Raw genomic sequence first — 18271 nt, 5'->3', positions numbered from 1 at the left:
CTCTCTCTCTCTCTCAAATAAATTTTAAAGTCTTAAAAAAAAAAGAGTTAACACCAATCCTTCTCAAACTTCTCTAAAACATACCTGAGAAGTTAAAAATTGCTAACTCATTTGAAAAGACCATTATTACCCTGATACCAAAGCCAGACAGAGGTTCCACAAGAAAACTAGAAACCAGTATCCTGGGCACCTGGGTGGCTCAGATGGTTAAGCGTCTGCCTTCGGCTCAGGTCACGATCCCAGGGTCCTGGGATTGAGTCCCGCATCGGGCTCCCTGCTCCTTGGGAGCCTGCTTCTCTCTCTCTCTCATGAATAAATAAACAAAATCTTTAAAAAAAAAAAAAAAGAAAGAAAGAAACCAGTATCCCTTATGAACTCTGATTCAAAAATTCTCAACAAAATACTAGCAAACAGAATCCAACAGCATAGTAAAAGGATTACTCACCATGGACAAGCAGGATTTATCCCAGCAATGCTGGGATGGTTCAACACCTAAATATCAATCATTATAATTCACATTCATAAATGAAGAAGAAAAACCACAAGTTCATCTCAATTAATGCAAAAAAATCATTTGACAACTCTATGATGATAAAAATCTCAGCAAACTGAGAACAGAAGGGAACTTTATCAACATGATAAAAGGACATTTATGTAAATGTCCCACAGCTGAGAAGATACTCAACAGTGAAAGATGAAAATGTCCCCCTAAAGATGAGGAACAAACAAGGATGCCCACATTTACCATTGTTACTCAACATTGTACTGCATGTTCTAGCCAGAGCAGTTAGGCAAGAAAAAAGAAAGAAAAGCAGGGGCACCTGGGTGGCTCAGTTGGTTAAGCGACTGCCTACGGCTCAGGTCATGATCCTGGAGTCCCGGGATTGAGTCCTGCATCGGGCTCCCTGCTCGGCAGGGAGCCTGCTTCTCCCTCTGACCCTCCTCCCTCTTATGCTCTCTCTCTCAAAAAAAAAAAAAAAAAAAAAAAGCAAATTAGAAAAGAGGAAGTTAAACTATTATCAGATGATGTGATCCTACATATAGTAAACCCCCAAAATCTTGATACTATTCATATTTCCTTATAATCAGTACAGATGTCTTCTTTTATTTCCTGGTTTCCAAACAAATATTTTTACTTACCCAAGAATCACAGGGTTGCTGTTTGGAGACAAGATATGGCTTAAACATGTAGTCCCCCATGTGTAATGAGATCATTTATCATCCTGAGCAGTTGTGCAAATGTCTCTGAAAGCTGTATACAGTAACTTTTTACCACATTCTCATGGGTTTGGATACAATTTCAAGCAGACAGCTTTGAAACTGGACTGATACACAGTCATCTTGTAACAAGGATCTTTTACTGACATGAAAACTAGTTGTTAAAAAACAGGGTTTCCCATAACATGGGGATCTAGTCAATACATCCCAAATTATTAAGACAAGCAAAAATGATGGTTAATTTGTTGTTAAACAATATATTATAATCAACACCAAGGTAGTTTGTTCTGGTTTTTGTGTTTAGCAAAAAATATTTACTAGATCATGTGTATACTGGATTTTCACATACATGATCACTTATTTTTCTTTTGAGATGAAATTTCCTTTAATATAATACCATTTGTTGAGAATGTAATGGTTTATTCTTTTTATTTTATTTTTTTAAGATTTTATTTATTTGAGAGAGAGCACATGAGAGAGGGGAGGGTCAGAGGGAGAAGCAGACTCCCTGCAGAGCAGGGAGCCTGATGTGGGACTCGATCCAGGGACTCCAGGATCATGACCTGAGCTGAAGGCAGTCGCTTATATAATGGTTTATTCTTAATATCATAATGCATTCAACCAAATATTATCAGAAATACTTTGTCGAGTAGTATGAGTTATTTCATGAGGTGAACATTTTGTTTCTGAAACTACACTTTGGGAAAAAATTTAAATGTTTCATATTCCTAAGATGATTATTTTTCAAAAGCATACAAGAATCTCCAAATATAAATGTCTAAAGAAACAATAAAAGCTCAGAGCCAACCTGAAATCAGTTCAGGTGCATGCAGGATTAGATGAGGGGCGCAGTTTCTGTGAAGAAAAGGAAGCCATTTTTGTGTTTCATAATTTGATCTTGTTTTAGAATGCATGTTTTCTCTCCAAACAAGGAATTCATTTCCATAGGGTTTTGTGTGTTTTTTTCCCTAGAATTGAAATGCTCTGTGCTATCCCTGTCATCATACTTGCAATTCCTGAAGTTAGAAATTCTGAGTCTGGGATGCCAGGCACTTTTATCTATCTTCTTACTGTAAGTAGCAAAAGTGAGTGCTAAGACCAAGGTTTTTTATCTCTAAATACTTTCTCTTCTAGAGAACAAATCTATCATAAAATGTCTAAAATAGAAGAGAATAAAATGAAAGAAAATAGGCTAGAAAAATATCCTAAAATATCAAAAGCAATCATTTCTAAATATAAGCCATATCATTCATGATTATTCCTGTACTGCTAATATAATGTAACACCTTATCATTTATGCTTTTGGCTTTACTCTTAGAAAATCTTAATGATGACGTCTTCTGGGTGTTATTTCCAATGTGTCATAATTACTAATGAGAATACTGCATGGGATGTTCATACTTACACCATTTATTTAGCTGGTTTATCTAAGTCATAGCATTTATAATATGCTATATTCTTGATTTAATGCTTGTATGAGCCTAGATATATATTTTCCCACTTTAAGTCTATTATAATCCTAACCTAATCTTTATTACCTAATCATTCATTCATCCCAATATTCACTTATTTATCATGGGATCTTGATTGAACTCTTGCTACAAAACTTTACCACTAAATAGATTTCTTCTCTTCAGTGCTTCCGGAAAATCAGCATATTGATGGCTGTAGATGGAAGTTTAGCAGATTCTTTTTTTTTTTAAAGATTTTATTTATTCATTTGAGAGAGAGTCAGACAGAGAGGGAGAGCATGAGCAGGGGAGAGAGGCAGAGGCAGAGGGAGAAGCAGGCTCCCCACTGAGCAGAGCCCAACCTGGGGCTCAATCCCAGAACCCTGGGATCATGACCTGAGCTGAAGGCAGATACTTAACCATCTGAACCACCCAGGTGCCCCAAGTTTAGGAGATTCTTTGAACACTTTCATGCTTTTTTTCTGCTGACTTCCACAGTTCTTCACATCCAGGGCTCCCATCCTATCCAAGTTCTGCCAAGGATGTTGGGGTCTGTTGCCTGGTCAATCAAGCACTTTACTTGAGCCTCTTCTGATAGTCCACTCTCTGGTTGTTGGGCACGGATGTTGTGATCTTTGCTTCCTCGTGCTACAGCCACATAATCTCCAAAGGCAAGTGCCTTCTCATGGCCCAGGAACAGCTCATCACTGGAAAAAAGATTAAACAAATACAAAAACATGAACCATTATTTTTCCTTTGTTGCCTGCATTCCTAGCTATCCTACCCAAACATTCCCTCTCTCATCACTTATAGAATATTTTCTGTGGCTTAAAACTTTGAAATCAAGAGATTGGATTTGTAGGAACACAGAGCATGAATAATGTTGTTATTAACATTTGTCTACAGGTGCCTGGCTGGCTCAGTTGGTAGGGCATGTGACTATTGATCTCAGGGTTGTGAGTTAGGGCTCCACGTTGGGTGTAGAGATTATTTTTAAAAAATAAACAAAGCTCACCTAATAAAAATTTTAACAGAATTAAAAAAATACATATGTTAAAAAATTTGTCTACAAGTTTTTGTGTAAATGTACACTTTCATTTCTCTTTGGTGTGTACCTAGGAGTGGAATTACAGGGCCAAGTGGTAATTCTATATTTAACTTTTTGAAACACTGCCAGACTGTTTTTCATAGCAGCTGCATCGTTTTACATTCATATTAGCAACACACAAGGGTTCCAATATCTCCACATTCTTCACAATATGTGCTATATTTCATTTTCTAAAAAGAGTTATTTATTTCAGAGACAGAGAGAATACAGGGGGAGGGGTAGAGGAAGAGGGAGAGAGAAACCTAAGTAGACTCCGTGCTTAGTGCTGAGCCTGACTTGGGGGGCTTGATCTCACAATCCCGAGATTATGACCTGAGCTGAAACCAAGAGTCAGATGCTCAACCAACTGCCACCCAGGTGGCCCAAATTCCATTTTTTAATTATACCCATTCTAGTGGGTGTGAAGTGGTGCCTCTCTTTGTATTTCTCTGATGACTAATAAATCTTTCCATATGCTATATGCTACTTGGCCATTTATATACCTTCTTTAGAGAAATGTCTGCTCAAATCCTTTGGTCATTTTTAAATTGGGTTGTTTGTCTTTTTATTGAGTTTCTAAGAGTTTTTTTTAAGAGTTTTTTTTAATGTATTATACAAGTCCCCTGTCAGCTATGACTTTCAAATATTTTCTCCCATTTTGTGGGGTTGTCTTTTTACTTTCTTGATGGTATCCTGTGAAGCACAAAACTTTTAAGTTTTGATGAATTTACCTATTTTTTTCTTTTCTTGTTTGTGCTTTTTGGTGTTGTACCTAAAAATGACAGATGTCATTGCCAAATCCAGGTCATGAAGATCTATCCCTGTACTTCTTTGAGTATTTTATAGTTTTAGCTCTTACATTTAGGTCTTTGATCCATTCTGCATTAATTTTTGTGTATGGTGTGAGATAGGGATCCACTTTTGTTCCTTTGCCAGAGAAATTTATTGGAAAGACCATTCATACCCTGAACAACTGACCATAGATTGCCATTTACTATTACTTAATTGTAAAGTCCAACTTTTTTCCCTCTTGTGAAACATTTCTATAAATTTGTTTGCTTTAGACCTCAACAAGAAAAAATTTTGAAGCTAACCTAAAGGCTAAACCAGTGTGGATTCTTGTCCAATAAGTCCATACTTATTCTCCACATCTGTGTGCTATGCACACCAAGATAACATTTTGTCCTAAAAAGGACAAAAGCAAATTTAGAATCTAAATCTCCTCTTATATACAAAAATATTATTGTAATTGCCTAAAAATGCTCCTGCTGGGGGTGCCTGGGTGGCTCAGCTAGTTAAGCATCTGCCTTTGGCTCAGGTCATGATCTCAGGGTCCCGGGACTGAGCCCCACGTCAGGCTCCCTGCTCAGCAGGGGAGTCTGCTTCTCCCTCTTTCTGTCTCCCACCTCCCACCCCCGCCCCAGTTTGTGCTGGCTCTCACTCTCTCTAATAAATAAATAAAATCTTTAAAAAAAAATGCTCCTGCTGTTCCTCACATTGGTACAGGTTATTCCAGGTACTGACCTGAACACTGTGCCAAGAGGGCAGAGGCCAAGTACACAGCATTCAGAGATACGGACCCTGCCCAGCCTTGGAGAAGTCAACCTCCTTAAGCCATTCTTTTTTCATTTGTAAAATGAGGATAATAATGCTAACATCACATGCTAAATGGAAAGTATTCAGGACTTTATATATTAGTAATTCTTCAGTAAATAGCAGCATGTTGGCATTTTTTTTCTTCACAAATAACCACCTTACCAAGTAATAACTGCTGGGTTGGCGCCTGCTAACTTTCTCTTAGCATAATGTATTTTTTGCCGGGGATACCAGTTTTTTTCAGTTACATTTATTTCTTGAATCCATGATCCTCCTTTTTTTAGCATTTTCTGTTCAAAATTCTGAAAAGAACATGATGTTCTCTGCTTATTATAACAGTTTATATGATCACATCCAAACAGATTGAACAAGTAATGATTTTAAAATAAGGATCTTTAACTGGAGAGAGCTTTATAGCTTTTTATACACATTCTAATAGTACTACATATAACTGTGACAATGACAGTGAGGGACTGCAGTTATGTATCACACCCTATCAAGGATGCCATCACTAAGCTTCATTCTTTTGGGGCTGTATTATAAAGAACCTCAACATTTAAGAAAGCACTATGTGTCAAATCAAGGAACCTCATGTGGAACAGATTTTAAGCTAAAAGTTGTCTCAGAAATCAGACCCACCACCAATGGGTCTGTATTAACTCCTTCTTAGAAATATACTCATTTGAAACAACAGTTTTCTCCAAATGAAGATTATGTCTCTTACCTGGTTTTCAGGCCAACTGCCCCCAAATGTTAATTTTAAGAAATACTACACAAAACAATGTAAATATTTTAATAAATACAATCTGATGTATTTCCATCATACAATAAGAGACGCCAGATCAGTCCTTGGTATATTGTAATAAAAATGAAAAGTGCATATAAACAAGCCTACTTTCCAGTCGAAGGAAGGTTCCTTTACAAACACATCCATGGTGTTAGTAAGCAGGTCAGAGTGTGAGCGGAAGGCTCTCAGTGCATGCACCATGACACTGGACATAACGCCTGCTTCTTTCATTGGTAACATCAGATTGATAAACTGGCGAGTCAGACGAAAAGGCATCAACTCAGGGACGGGCAGAAACTAAAGAGAAAAAAATAATGTACAAGAAGGAGAACATATGAACTAGAAATCTCAAAAGAAAAGGCACAAAGCATCATTCCATAGACAGTTATTATTCAGTTAGTGAATAATTCACAGTTGGTGAAAATATGTACTCTTCTTTTCTTGGAATTAGCTACACAGACATGAATCCACTGTGCCCAAGAGTAATCAACACAATCATCTTTGCAATGCACAAACCTATGTGTGTAGGACCACAAAGTCTGCACAGATTTACAAGTACAATTGAAAACATTCAGTGTTTAATGTCACAGGAAAGATTTATATTGTATCACATCTTGTGGAAGACATTTAGATTAAGGGGCTTCATTAAACCTCCTTATAGTCTTCCCTTTTTAAGATTTTATTTATTTATTCGACAGAGAGAGTGAGAATACAAGCAGGGGGAGCAGTAAAGAAAGAGGGAGAAGCAGGCCTCCCGCTGAGCAGGGAGCCTGACACGGGGCTCGATCCCAGGACCCTGAGATCATAACCTGAGCAGAAGGCAGACGTTCAACCATCTGAGCCACCCAGGCGCCCCTAGTCTTCCCTTTTTATAGGAACACATTGTATTCTTGGCTTTGATTATATAATTCATCATTACATCTTCTGTAACCTGTTTGAACAAGGCCAAAACAAAATTGAGATTATCCCTTATTCTGCAAGAATGTCGAATTTAATGACCAAGACAAACCAAGCTAATTGATGTGTCATTTCTTCCTTAAAAACCATCCAATTTCCAGAAGGTCCTATGACTATGGTTCTAAATCAGCCAAGAACAAGAGCAAGGTGAGCATACCTGAGTAGCTGATCCAAATGCATGTCCAAAGTCGATTCCGATCATTCCACCTGTCTCCATGTTTACCATGAAATTGTTCAGATGTCTGTCTCCAATGCCCAGAATCCAGTGGCTAATGCACATAAGAGCATGAGAGCTGGCAAAGTGGGAGCGAAGTGCCAAGAAGGCCTCAGGGCCTGTGCTCATCTTCAGAAAGGCCCGCCTGAGGGAGGGAGACATGATCTCTGTAGTCTCTGCTACGCCACCAACTTGTTTGTAGTCAGAAGGATACTTACTTTAAGAGATCAGCTGGCACTTTACTTTCTCTCCTTCTAAAAGATGTGACTGTTTCAGAACGACTGGCTGCCCTATGATTTAATAATAGGAAATGCCTAATTAGAACAAATTTCTATGACTTGAGATTTAAAATTTAAAATTATTTATATTGAAGCTCAAGTATCAAATAATTAGGTTTTGATGAACTGAGGCAAAACTTTTTTTTTTTTTTAATATTTTATTTATTTGAGAGAGAGAGAGAGCGCATGAGAGAGAGAGAACACGAGCAGGGCAGGAGGGGTAAAGGGAGAAGAAAAAGCAGACTCCCGCTGAGCAGGGAGCCTGATGTGGGGCTTGATCCCAGGACCCTGGGATCACAACCTAAGCTGAAGGAAGACTCTTAACTGACTGAGGCACCCAGGCGCCCGAGGCAAACCTTTCTAAGAAACAAAAGTAACACGCTACTTTGAGAAGAATTAACTAGCTAGTAAAAAGGAATATCAAAACAAAACTTACTTAAACATTGACATGTAAGCGCCAACATCGTATTTCCCAGACATCTTTGTCAGCCAGTCTCTATATTCACATGGTGGTGCTTTGGGATCACTAACAAGTAGGAAAAAGGGAATCAGCACTAGGAAGATATTTAGCATTATAATGATTTCAATGGCAAAGATCACCAAGAATTCTTTGAAAAATAGTGAAGAGTCAGGTAAAGAAATACGACTTTCAATCATATTTAATATATTTTTTTTAAAGATTTTATTTATTTATTTGAGAGAAAGAGTGAGAGAGAGAGAGCACAAGAGGGGGGGAGCGGGAGAGGGAGAAGCAGACTCCCTGCTGAGCAGGGAGCCCGATGCGGGACTTGATCCGGGGACTCCAGGATCATGACCTGAGCCGAAGGCAGTCGCTTAAACCAACTGAGCCACCCAGGCGCCCCAATCATATTTAATATTAACACTGACCCCATGCTACTCTGGATCTAGAATCTTAATATATCATTATTCATGCTTAGTTACTCCTAAAGAAACGAGAGCTATTTCCTATGCAAAAATTCAGGCACAAAATGATCAGAGACAATAAATTTCCACTTCATACAGACAGGAACAAGATGAACTAAATGTGAGTGTTTATGATCCAGGCATATGGTTCTAAAAATCTGGTAGTGGAAAAACCCATAGCAGGAAGATGACAGCACAACGTGCAACTTACTCAGAGTAGGCAAGAAGTGATAAGCCATATTACTTGCACAAACTAAAAGGTCACCAATTAGTGTTGAAGATGGATGAAGTCTGTTTTTGGATTGCCACATTTTTTCTTCACCATTTCCAGTATGCAGATACATACAAAATCCATACTAAATGCAGTAAGATATTTTCTTAAATGACAATGGCTTTGAATTGAATTTAGAAAGCTGTTTTTAGTAATACTTCACAGACAAAAGGCATATTGGGCTGTTGGAAACCTGTGTTTTTATGTTCGGCCACTTTGGGGTTTGTCAAAAGCTTTAATAAGTCTTCCTAAAAAGAAATCTAAAGATAGAACTATTTCACAAAGTTAGTAGTTCAATCACTTAAAGTGAATCTTTTCTGAGTTGCTACTAAGTTAATTTCACAATACAGCTTTCCACTTCAGTCTAAATTCTCTCCAAGTTTCATTTGGGATGAAAATCTAAGTTGGAAAACTGCAACACGTAAATTAAGAAAAAAGTAGCAATGATTTTACTAATAGGGGCTGGAAGTGCCTTGTTTTAAAAAGGTAGTGGGAAGTAATTTATACACTTCTGTATTTGAAAAGCACTTTAAACTCCATCAACACCTATGTTCACTTTATGTATTTTACATTACTATCCCATCTTAGAAATGGAGGCATGGGAACAAGGGAAAGGCAAGTCACCTTTTCAAGATGCCTACTCTAAGTCAGAACCACTGTAAGTTAGCACTGAAGTGAGATCTGGACTTCCTGACTCCAGAAAGTACTGTCCATCAGTTTCCCTGCCTTCCAGGGAACTCAGAAACAACTGTAGGCAAAGGACTCAAATGACTAAAATTAAAAGTTCATGAACACAGCCTTATTTAGCAGGAGCAAGAGTTTGATAAGAATATGCTTAATTTTACAGAAATCATTTTTGACTGATGAGAATTTTGCTCCTATGTAAATACTTTCAGGACAGAACAGAGTACAACGAAGAGAAACAGGTCTTGAAGCTATTTATCGCCATTTCCTCTTCCCTCATCCAATAGTTAATCATCAAAACTTGTCAACTCCTACAAAATGTCTTTCAATGTTGTCCTTATTTTTCTTTACCGAAACAAAAAACAAAAAACAAAACGCTTTCTGATTAAAAATATATGTTCATTGTTGAAAACTTGGAAAATATAAAAGGATAAAGAAAAATAAAAAGCACCAATATCATGACTTAGAATTAATCACTAATAATCCTAGCTAGTACATGCTGAGAAGCCTAGGACGATTTACATAACCTCTCTGGGCCTTAACTTCCTCATCTGTACAAAGATGTTAATAAGTTGTGGTTTTTGTAAGAAAGAAATGACTTTATACACATTAAGAACGGAGAATACTGCCTAGCCTGCAGAAAATGTTTAATCAAATGTTAGCTGCTAATCTTATTATTTTATTTCCTTCAAGATTTTTGTTGTTGTTGCAAAGCTAATACTTTTTTTTTGCAATGTGGTAAAAATCTATGTAGTAACTGTTTGGAACCCTTTACTCCATTTAGTTTATTCACCCAGCCAGAGGTGGAGAAAAGAACTAACCAGGGTGTGGCTCAGAGCCCCAAATTAGAAGGAACCCAGAAATGTCACTGGAAACACAAGGTAGAGGAAATTTAATATAAAACAACATTACTCAGGGAGATTATGACTGGGGAGTAACAGGCTTGCTGGATGTGTCTGGGCAGAGCTGAAGGAGGAGTATTTAGGCTCCACATCACCTTGTATAAGCAGTTTTCTCCTCTCGTGACATGTTACTCAAAAGAAAGTCCTTCAAGGTAAAAGTATTTTCAATCCATTCAATTAGTCCTAATCTGAAAAGGAGAATAAATAGTTTATGAACACAAATCTAAACTGTTCTTTCTTCACTAGAAAAAAGTTCTGTAGAATCAAAGCAGAACAGAGTTCTTCACGTCAGTTCTTCATTTACCTTCTCCACATTAAATTTGAAAATCATAGGTTTACAAGTGTTTATTAGTTCTGTTTAACCCAGTCTTTGTGAAAGCTGAAATACCAAATTGTCAAGTGACCTCCAATCCCATCTCTGTATGGAATTTTTAAAAATTATTATTAGATCAATAGGTATGTGTTAAAATACCTAGAAATGGAGGCATGGGAACTACTACTCTAGATCACATAGATCTGTTCTAGAATGACCATGTGCTTTGGTCCCACCTGGAGGTCATGGGTATGACATGGTAGGTCTTCAACTGCATGTTTCTCTGGCTACAGGCAGCGTCCTGAGAAAGGAGGACATTCATGACCTCAAAGAGTTGTTCAATCCGCTGGTCCTGCCGCAGGTCTTCACCCCCCTTGACAAGGAAAGGGTACTCTTTCTCATCATGGCCTCGGATGATGATGCGCTTCGGCTTTCTGATAGAAGTCATTACTTTTACCTTTAAAAATTATGAAAATATTTTAGATGCAGTCTAAGAAATTGACAAAACAGCTGATCATATCATTATCAAAAGAGGAAAAGTAAGGCTGGTTGGCATACATTCCTCAAAGAGAGACCTCTCTTGAGGACAGAGTCAGTGACAGAAAAATAATAGAGAACCTACTGCCAGCAAAATATTTGTTACCTGTTTATGCCCTACTGCTGTACCTCTAGAAACTTCATATCCCTTGTTACAAATAATTGCTTATAAATGTGGATATCCTTAGTAATGAGCAACATACAAACTTACTAAAATTACTTAATTTAACTCTACATATGTTTTAAAATAGATACACACACACACAGAATTTATTGAGTTTGTACACTTTGAGTTTGTAACACTGAAGCATTATATTAAGAGATTCAATATGTGATAGGATCAGAATACTCCGTGCATTTGAGATCAAGACGGGAAACTGTTTTTTCTTTAGTAAAGACAAATACGTCATTCTTATACCTGAAGACCCACACTCACAATCTTTACAGAAATCATTTGTGACTGATGAGAAATTTGCTCCTATGTAAATACTTTCAGGACAGAATAGAGTACAATGAAGAGAAACAGGCCTTAAAGCTATTTATGACTATTTCCTCTTCCTTCATCCAACAGTTACTCACTAAAACTTGTCAAACATTGGCACCTACCCGCTCATCAAACCCAGCAATTCGTGCATGGTATTCTGGCACTGGCTTTCCTTTTCCATCATATTGACCTAAGACAAACCACAGAAGCCTTACTTAGATATAGTTTGTTACAGAACCCTGTATTTTTAACACATACCTATTGATCTAATAATAATTTTTAAAAAGCTGTATGATACAATTTTTTACTAAAAGTTTTCATTTTAAAAAAATGTGACTTAAAAAGATTTATTTATTTATGTTAAAGAGAGAAACAGAGAAAGAGCACCTATGTTTGGGAGGTGGGGTGGGGGAGAAGGGCAGAGAGAGACTCTCAAGCAGAATCCCCGCTAAGTGCGGCACCTGATGGTGGCTTGATCTCACAACCTTGAGATCATGACCTGAGCTGAAAGCAAGAGTTGGATGCTTAACCAGCTGAGCCACCTAAGCGCCCCCCAAAATTTGAGTTGTTTTAAGTAATGCTATTATTTCTCAATTTGACTAATGGAAGTTAGCTTCCTATTCTAATGGAGTAGACAAATTCCAAACAGGAAAAATATGCATTAAGCTAGAACACTTTATTTCAAGGAGAATCTAGCTACATATGAGGAGGCTTACATTTTCAGTTTTTCTTCATGCAATGCAGAGCTGTTAATAATAACAAAGAAAAGTCTCCAATTTGTTTTTATATTCACTAGATAAGAATATGAATAACCATAATAAAACATTTCTTTGGCAAATTCCAGGGTGAAGAACATGGAATGTATAAAGATTGTCTTTGAAAAATCATGCTGTGTTCACATCAGAACAACTTGCTGTGTGTCTCTATCCTCAATGTCACACTTCTTTGTCCTGAAGGTAAGTCATTTATCATTATCTCGTCATTTTAAATGGGACCAACATACACATCCACGGAAGTGATTTGCATTTATACCTGTACTACATTTCTGAAGAAAAGTTATTTAGGAGCAAAGCATGGGTATGTTCAGAGGAAATTACCAGTTATATTATTAAATGGAAGTCTGAATACTTGTATAATCGGGAAAAGTAAGAAAACTATAATCTAATTAGACATTTAGTTCAGTGTACTCATGAATAGTAATTATAGATTCTCCTAATGACAAAAAGGTATGGCAAAATCTTAAATTCTTTAAAAAAAAAAAAAGGTAACTATCAAGAACCCAAAATTCCTATTTTTAGAAATAAAGAGTCCCTGCTATATACCACTATTCTCCTTAAAGTCCAGTTTTGTCACCCCAAAGGTAAACTCACCAGGAATCTCCAGCTCATTTCTCAAAAATTCTACTTTGAAGTCACTCATCCAGGGTGAGCATTCTTTCAGATTCCCAGGTGGCTTTGAGTCTCTGCACATTTTATAAAATAGTGAGTCGGTAATGTTGGTAAAGTCACGGAGTTTCATTCCAGGTAGCTTAGAACCTCCTTTCCCAAAGTGTTTATCAAATTCTTTTCCAAAAGCCTGAAATTAATAATAATTTACATTAAATATTAATGTTTAGTTTGAAATTTGGGAAAGGTTCTAGATTTATACTTTTGCTTTCCTTGAATGTTTTAATACTCTAAACTCAATGAAGCCTGCCTTTGTGTGTTCCTCTGAAAAGACAGAAAGGATACAGTTAGTAATGACTTATAATCATAAATTCTAATCATAGGTTCTATTAAGGGCTTAAAAACCTTTTAACCACTTTGTGTCCATTGTCTAGTTACTAATCTACATCATTTTTTTTTTAAATTAAAGATTTTTTATTTATTTGAGAGAGAAAGAATGAGACAGAGCATGAGAGAGGGGAGGGTCAGAGGGAGAAGCAGACTCCCTGCCGAGCAGGGAGTCTGATGTGGGACTCGATCCTGGGACTCCAGGATCATGACCTGAGCTGAAGGCAGTCGCTTAACCAACTGAGCCACCCAAGTGCCCCTACTAATCTACATCATTATGACAGCAGGAGTAATTAGGAACGAGGTACTAAATAAAGGGAGTAATTGAACAAAAATGAAAAGCCTGTGATTCTTCATCAGAGCTAAAGAGCAATAAAGGTCTTTAAACCATTATTTTGGATCACAAGCCAGTATAAACTTTATTTAGATAATTTATATTTCTTTTATTATTATTTTTTAATTTAAATTTTGGTAAGCATACAGTGTAATACCAGCTTCAGGAGTAGAAGTCAGTGATTCCTCACATACATACAACACCCAGTGCTCATCGCAACAAGTGCTTTCCTTAATACTCATCACCCATTTAGCCCAGCCCCACCCACCACCTTCCGTGAACTCCCAGTTTGTTCTCTATCTTTAAGGGTCTCTTATGGCTTTCTCTCTTTTTCTTTTCCCCCTTCCCATATGTTCATCTGTTTTCTTTCTTAAATTCCACATATGAGTGAGATCAAATGGTGTTTGTCTTTCTCTGACTTATTTCACTTAGCATAATACACTCTAGCTCCATCCATGTCACTGAAAATGGCAAGATTTCGTTTTTTGATGGCTGAGTAATATTCCATTGTATATATACACCACATCTTCTTTATCCATTCATCAGTCAATGGACATGTGGGCTCTCTCCATAGTTTGGCTATTGTTGATAATGCTGCTCTAAACATTGGGGTGCATGTACCCCTTCAAATCTGTACTTTTATAGATAATTTATATTTATAAAAGCAATTATTAGAAGTACTTTATCTTGGAACATAACAAATATTTGTATTAGTCTCTACTCAAATATTTATTTAAATTATAATCCTGATATCAAAATAAAAAACCCAAAAAACAAAAGAGAATCACTAATAGTGGCTTAATAATAGTCATCAAGATTTACCCAATCATCTTTAATTTTTTTTTAAAGATTTTTATTTATTTATTTGACAGAGACAGAGACAGCGAGAGAGGGGACACAAGCAGAGGGAGTGGGAGAGGGAGAAGCAGGCTTCCCACTGAGCAAAGAGCCTGATGTGGGGCTCAATCCCAGGACCCTGGGATCATGACCTGAGCCGAAGGCAGACGCTTAACGACTGAGCCACCCAGGCGCCCCCAATCATCTTTAATTTTTTAAAATTTTTTACTGGGGGCGTCTGGGTGGCTCAGTCATTAAGCGTCTGCCTTCGGCTCAGGTCATGATCCCAGGGTCCTGGGATCGAGCCCCGCATCGGGCTCCCTGCTCGGCGGGAAGCCTGCTTCTCCCTCTCCCACTCCCCCTGCTTGTGTTCCCTCTCTCGCTGTGTCTCTCTGTCAAACAAACAAAATCTTTAAAAAAAAAAAAATTTTTTTTTACCAAATTTAAAACTCATCCCAAAACATAAATCTGGTATAAATGAAATATATGTCCTATTTTAAGATAATCCATTACAGGAAAATTGACATATATAAAACAAATTTATTCTTTAATCTATAAATGGATTGAAAGTATAGAAACAATCTCCAGTTCTTAGAATACATGAAAAGATTAGCTATTTCCCAAACATAATCAGCATCAACAACATATGTGAATGGCATAATGCCCTCTGAAGTGAAATCTGAGGCAATTCTGTTTTGGTAGATTATTATTTTAATTAATGAGAATTATGTGTTAATTTGGTATGAAGCAGAAAGTTCTAGATTGATTTTCCAAGGTACTAGAATTAAAACCTCAAAACAAGTATCATGCCTGGTAGGAATGATGGAGGTATATGTTTCTGCCGATATGATATTCTCCCTAGGTTAGAGCTGGATGCAGCTGTGCTCAGCAACAGCTGGGAAGAACAGTGATCTACCCTAATAGATTTCCAGGGTAGAGCCTTCTGGTACCCAGCATGGAGGGAAAAGAAATGGACATGAATTCAGTCTTCACTGGGGACTGCACAGTAATATTCTACATGAACCAATGAACAGGGCCGCTGTTGATATTCTCACACTGATTGAGGAGAGAAACAGATAGCAAACTATGATGAAATACCCTGCCCTCTCTCTGGGGCAGGGGTCAGAGCATCCTGAGAGCAGGGCAGATGGGGGAAGGCTGCAGAACAGTAAAGTTTTCTCACAGGTGATGGACCAGTCCCACTGTGCTAGAGGACTTGGCATCAGTTGCCGTTCTGCCATTCTCTCCATTTGATACAGGGCAAGTCTCCTGTTTGTCAGACCTAGCTTCTTTGTTTAGAACAAGGTATGGCAAACTACAGCCTGCAAGTCAAAGCCCACTGCCTGTTTTTATAAATAAAATTTTATTGGATTCCTGCCGACCATGCCTATTCATTTACATACTGTCCAGGGCTGCTTTCGCACTAGGATGACAGATTTGAGTACTCGTAACATGAGAATGATACGGCCTGAAAATCGAAAATCTGGACCTTTACAGAAAACACATGTAGACCACTGGTTTAAGAAAAAACAAACAGAAATACTTTTCCAAATCTAGTGTTCTACAATTTTATAAATTTTATTAATGCTAGTACATTGACTTTAAGTATATTTGCAGTATGTCTATTTCCTGTTCTGAGGTTCTTGTATATTCAGTACTATGAGACAGATTTGATACGATGTATAGCCTAGCACTATTATGTCATAACATGAAGTACAGAGAGTTATGGTTTTATCTTCACTTTTAAGGATACATCACTGGTCACGTGTAGGTAACAGATAGTCCTGTATGATCCCGCATTCATACCATTAACAAAAACTACCCTAAGTAGAAATGTACCTAAAGAACCCACCAAAATCTATCTCTACTTATCAAAACTATACTAATTATTCATCTAATTCAAGATGCCAGTTTCACGTCAGGCAGCATTCTAGGAGGTGGAGAGAAGAGGTGAACAAGACAAAATCCCTGTCCACAAGTCTAATTAATTCATAAATTAAAGGAAGAGCTAAAGAGAAAAAGGGTTTTCCACTCCCAAGGATCTCCCCAGAAGAACCTATACACAGATATTCACAGCAGCAGCATTCATAACAGCTAAGACATGGAAACACTCCAAATGTCCATCCACTGACAAAAGGATAAACACAATGTGGCATGTCCTTACAGTGGAATATACAGCAATAAAAAGGAATGACCACTGATACATGCTACAGCATGGATGAACTCTGAAAACATCACACGGGGTGAAAGAAGCCAGTCACATGTTGTAAGATTCCATTTATACAGAATGTCCAGAAGAGGCAAATCTACAGAAACAAAGTACTTTAGTGGTTGTCTGGGGTGACAGGAGAGGGGGGATTGGGAGTAACTGCTAACAGGTATGGGCTTTCAGGGGTGATAAAAATGTTCTGGGGGCGCCTGGGTGGCTCAGTTGGTTAAGCAGCTGACTTCAGCTCAGGCCATGATCTCAGGGTCCTGGGATCAAGCCCTGCATCAGGCTCCCTGCTCAGTGGGGAGTCTGCTTCTCCCACTCTCCTCCCACCTCATGCTTGCTCTCACACTTGTTTTCTCTCTCTCTGAAATAAATAAATGAAATCTTTAAAAAGAGGTGCTTGGGTGACTCGGTTAAGCAACTGCCTTTGGCTCAGGTCATGATCCCAGGGTCCTAAGATTGAGCCCCACAATGGACTCCCTGCTCAGTGAGGAACCTGCTTCTCCTGTCTCTGCCCAACCCTCCCTCCGCCACCACTCGTGCCCGCTCTCTCTCAAATAAGTAAAATCTTTAAAAAAAGAGAAAATGTTCTAAAACTGATGTGTAATGTTTATACAGCTCTGTAAATATAATAAAAACTAATACAAAAAAACTATAGCATTTTACACTTTATTTTTTTTAAAGATTTTATTTATTTAATAGAGAAAGAGCGAGAGAGGGAACACAAGCAGGGGCAGTGGGAGAGGGAGAAGCAGGCTTCCCATGGAGCAGGGAGCCCGATGTGGGGCTCTATCCCAGGACCCTGGGATCATGACCTGAGCTGAAGGCAGACGCTTAACGACTGAGCCACCCAGGCGCCCCACATTGTACACTTAAAACAGATGGATTATAGGATGTGTGAATTATATCTTAATAAAGCAGTTATTCAAAAAAACCAGAAGAGACAAAGATCTTCCTTTGCACTAGAGACTGTGAAACTTGAGAACTCTGGCAATATGAGTACCAGGACTTCTCCTAATGCTATTATATTTCTTGAAGTTTATGAAACAAAGGTAATTTGACAAAAATTAGAACAAAAATCAGTGATTAATGCTAACAGAGGTATACATATGGTGTGTTACACAACAGAGAAGGAGTATCTAAATCTTGTTGGGTAAGGAGGTTCAGGGAAGGCTCTAGAGGAGAAATAATGCATAAGCCAAGTGTCTAAGCGTGAGTTCTCCAGATGGACGGAGACAAGGTAAACCCATGTAAAGGGAGCAACAAGCACAAGGCATGGTGCTGTGAAATCTGGACATTTCAAGGTTCATTTTGTTCTCTACTGGCTCCAAGGGGCTCTCCTGATTCCCTCCAAACTGGGGGGTATTCTCTTCCTTTCAACTCTAGGGCAACTTCAGAAACAGATTTCATGTA

At 37.9% G+C, this 18271-nt stretch overlaps 1 protein-coding gene across 3 annotated transcripts in view; it reads right to left on the bottom strand.

Annotated features, from left to right (window-relative positions):
• Nucleotides 1–1971: 1971 nt before the first annotated feature.
• Nucleotides 1972–18271, bottom strand: part of PRKDC (protein kinase, DNA-activated, catalytic subunit) — a 244993-nt gene continuing 228693 nt past the window's right edge. For all 3 annotated transcript variants that reach the window (XM_064588357.1, XM_064588358.1, XM_064588359.1), the window contains 10 exons: nucleotides 13074–13278; nucleotides 11826–11893; nucleotides 10919–11139; nucleotides 10465–10557; nucleotides 8025–8114; nucleotides 7529–7600; nucleotides 7254–7455; nucleotides 6248–6436; nucleotides 5515–5654; nucleotides 1972–3376 (listed from right to left, as the gene is read on the bottom strand). In XM_064588357.1, coding sequence (XP_064444427.1) covers nucleotides 3172–3376; nucleotides 5515–5654; nucleotides 6248–6436; nucleotides 7254–7455; nucleotides 7529–7600; nucleotides 8025–8114; nucleotides 10465–10557; nucleotides 10919–11139; nucleotides 11826–11893; nucleotides 13074–13278 — 1485 coding nt within the window. In that variant the 3' untranslated portion in view covers nucleotides 1972–3171. The remainder of the gene's footprint in view (nucleotides 3377–5514; nucleotides 5655–6247; nucleotides 6437–7253; nucleotides 7456–7528; nucleotides 7601–8024; nucleotides 8115–10464; nucleotides 10558–10918; nucleotides 11140–11825; nucleotides 11894–13073; nucleotides 13279–18271) is intronic.

The sequence above is a fragment of the Mirounga angustirostris genome, unplaced genomic scaffold (genome assembly GCF_029215605.1).
Source record: "Mirounga angustirostris isolate CCGP_5_RB_7025 unplaced genomic scaffold, mMirAng1.0.hap1 SCAF_4, whole genome shotgun sequence".
NCBI classification, from domain to species: Eukaryota; Metazoa; Chordata; class Mammalia; order Carnivora; family Phocidae; genus Mirounga; species Mirounga angustirostris.
This window is presented reverse-complemented; position numbering and strand designations above follow the sequence as displayed.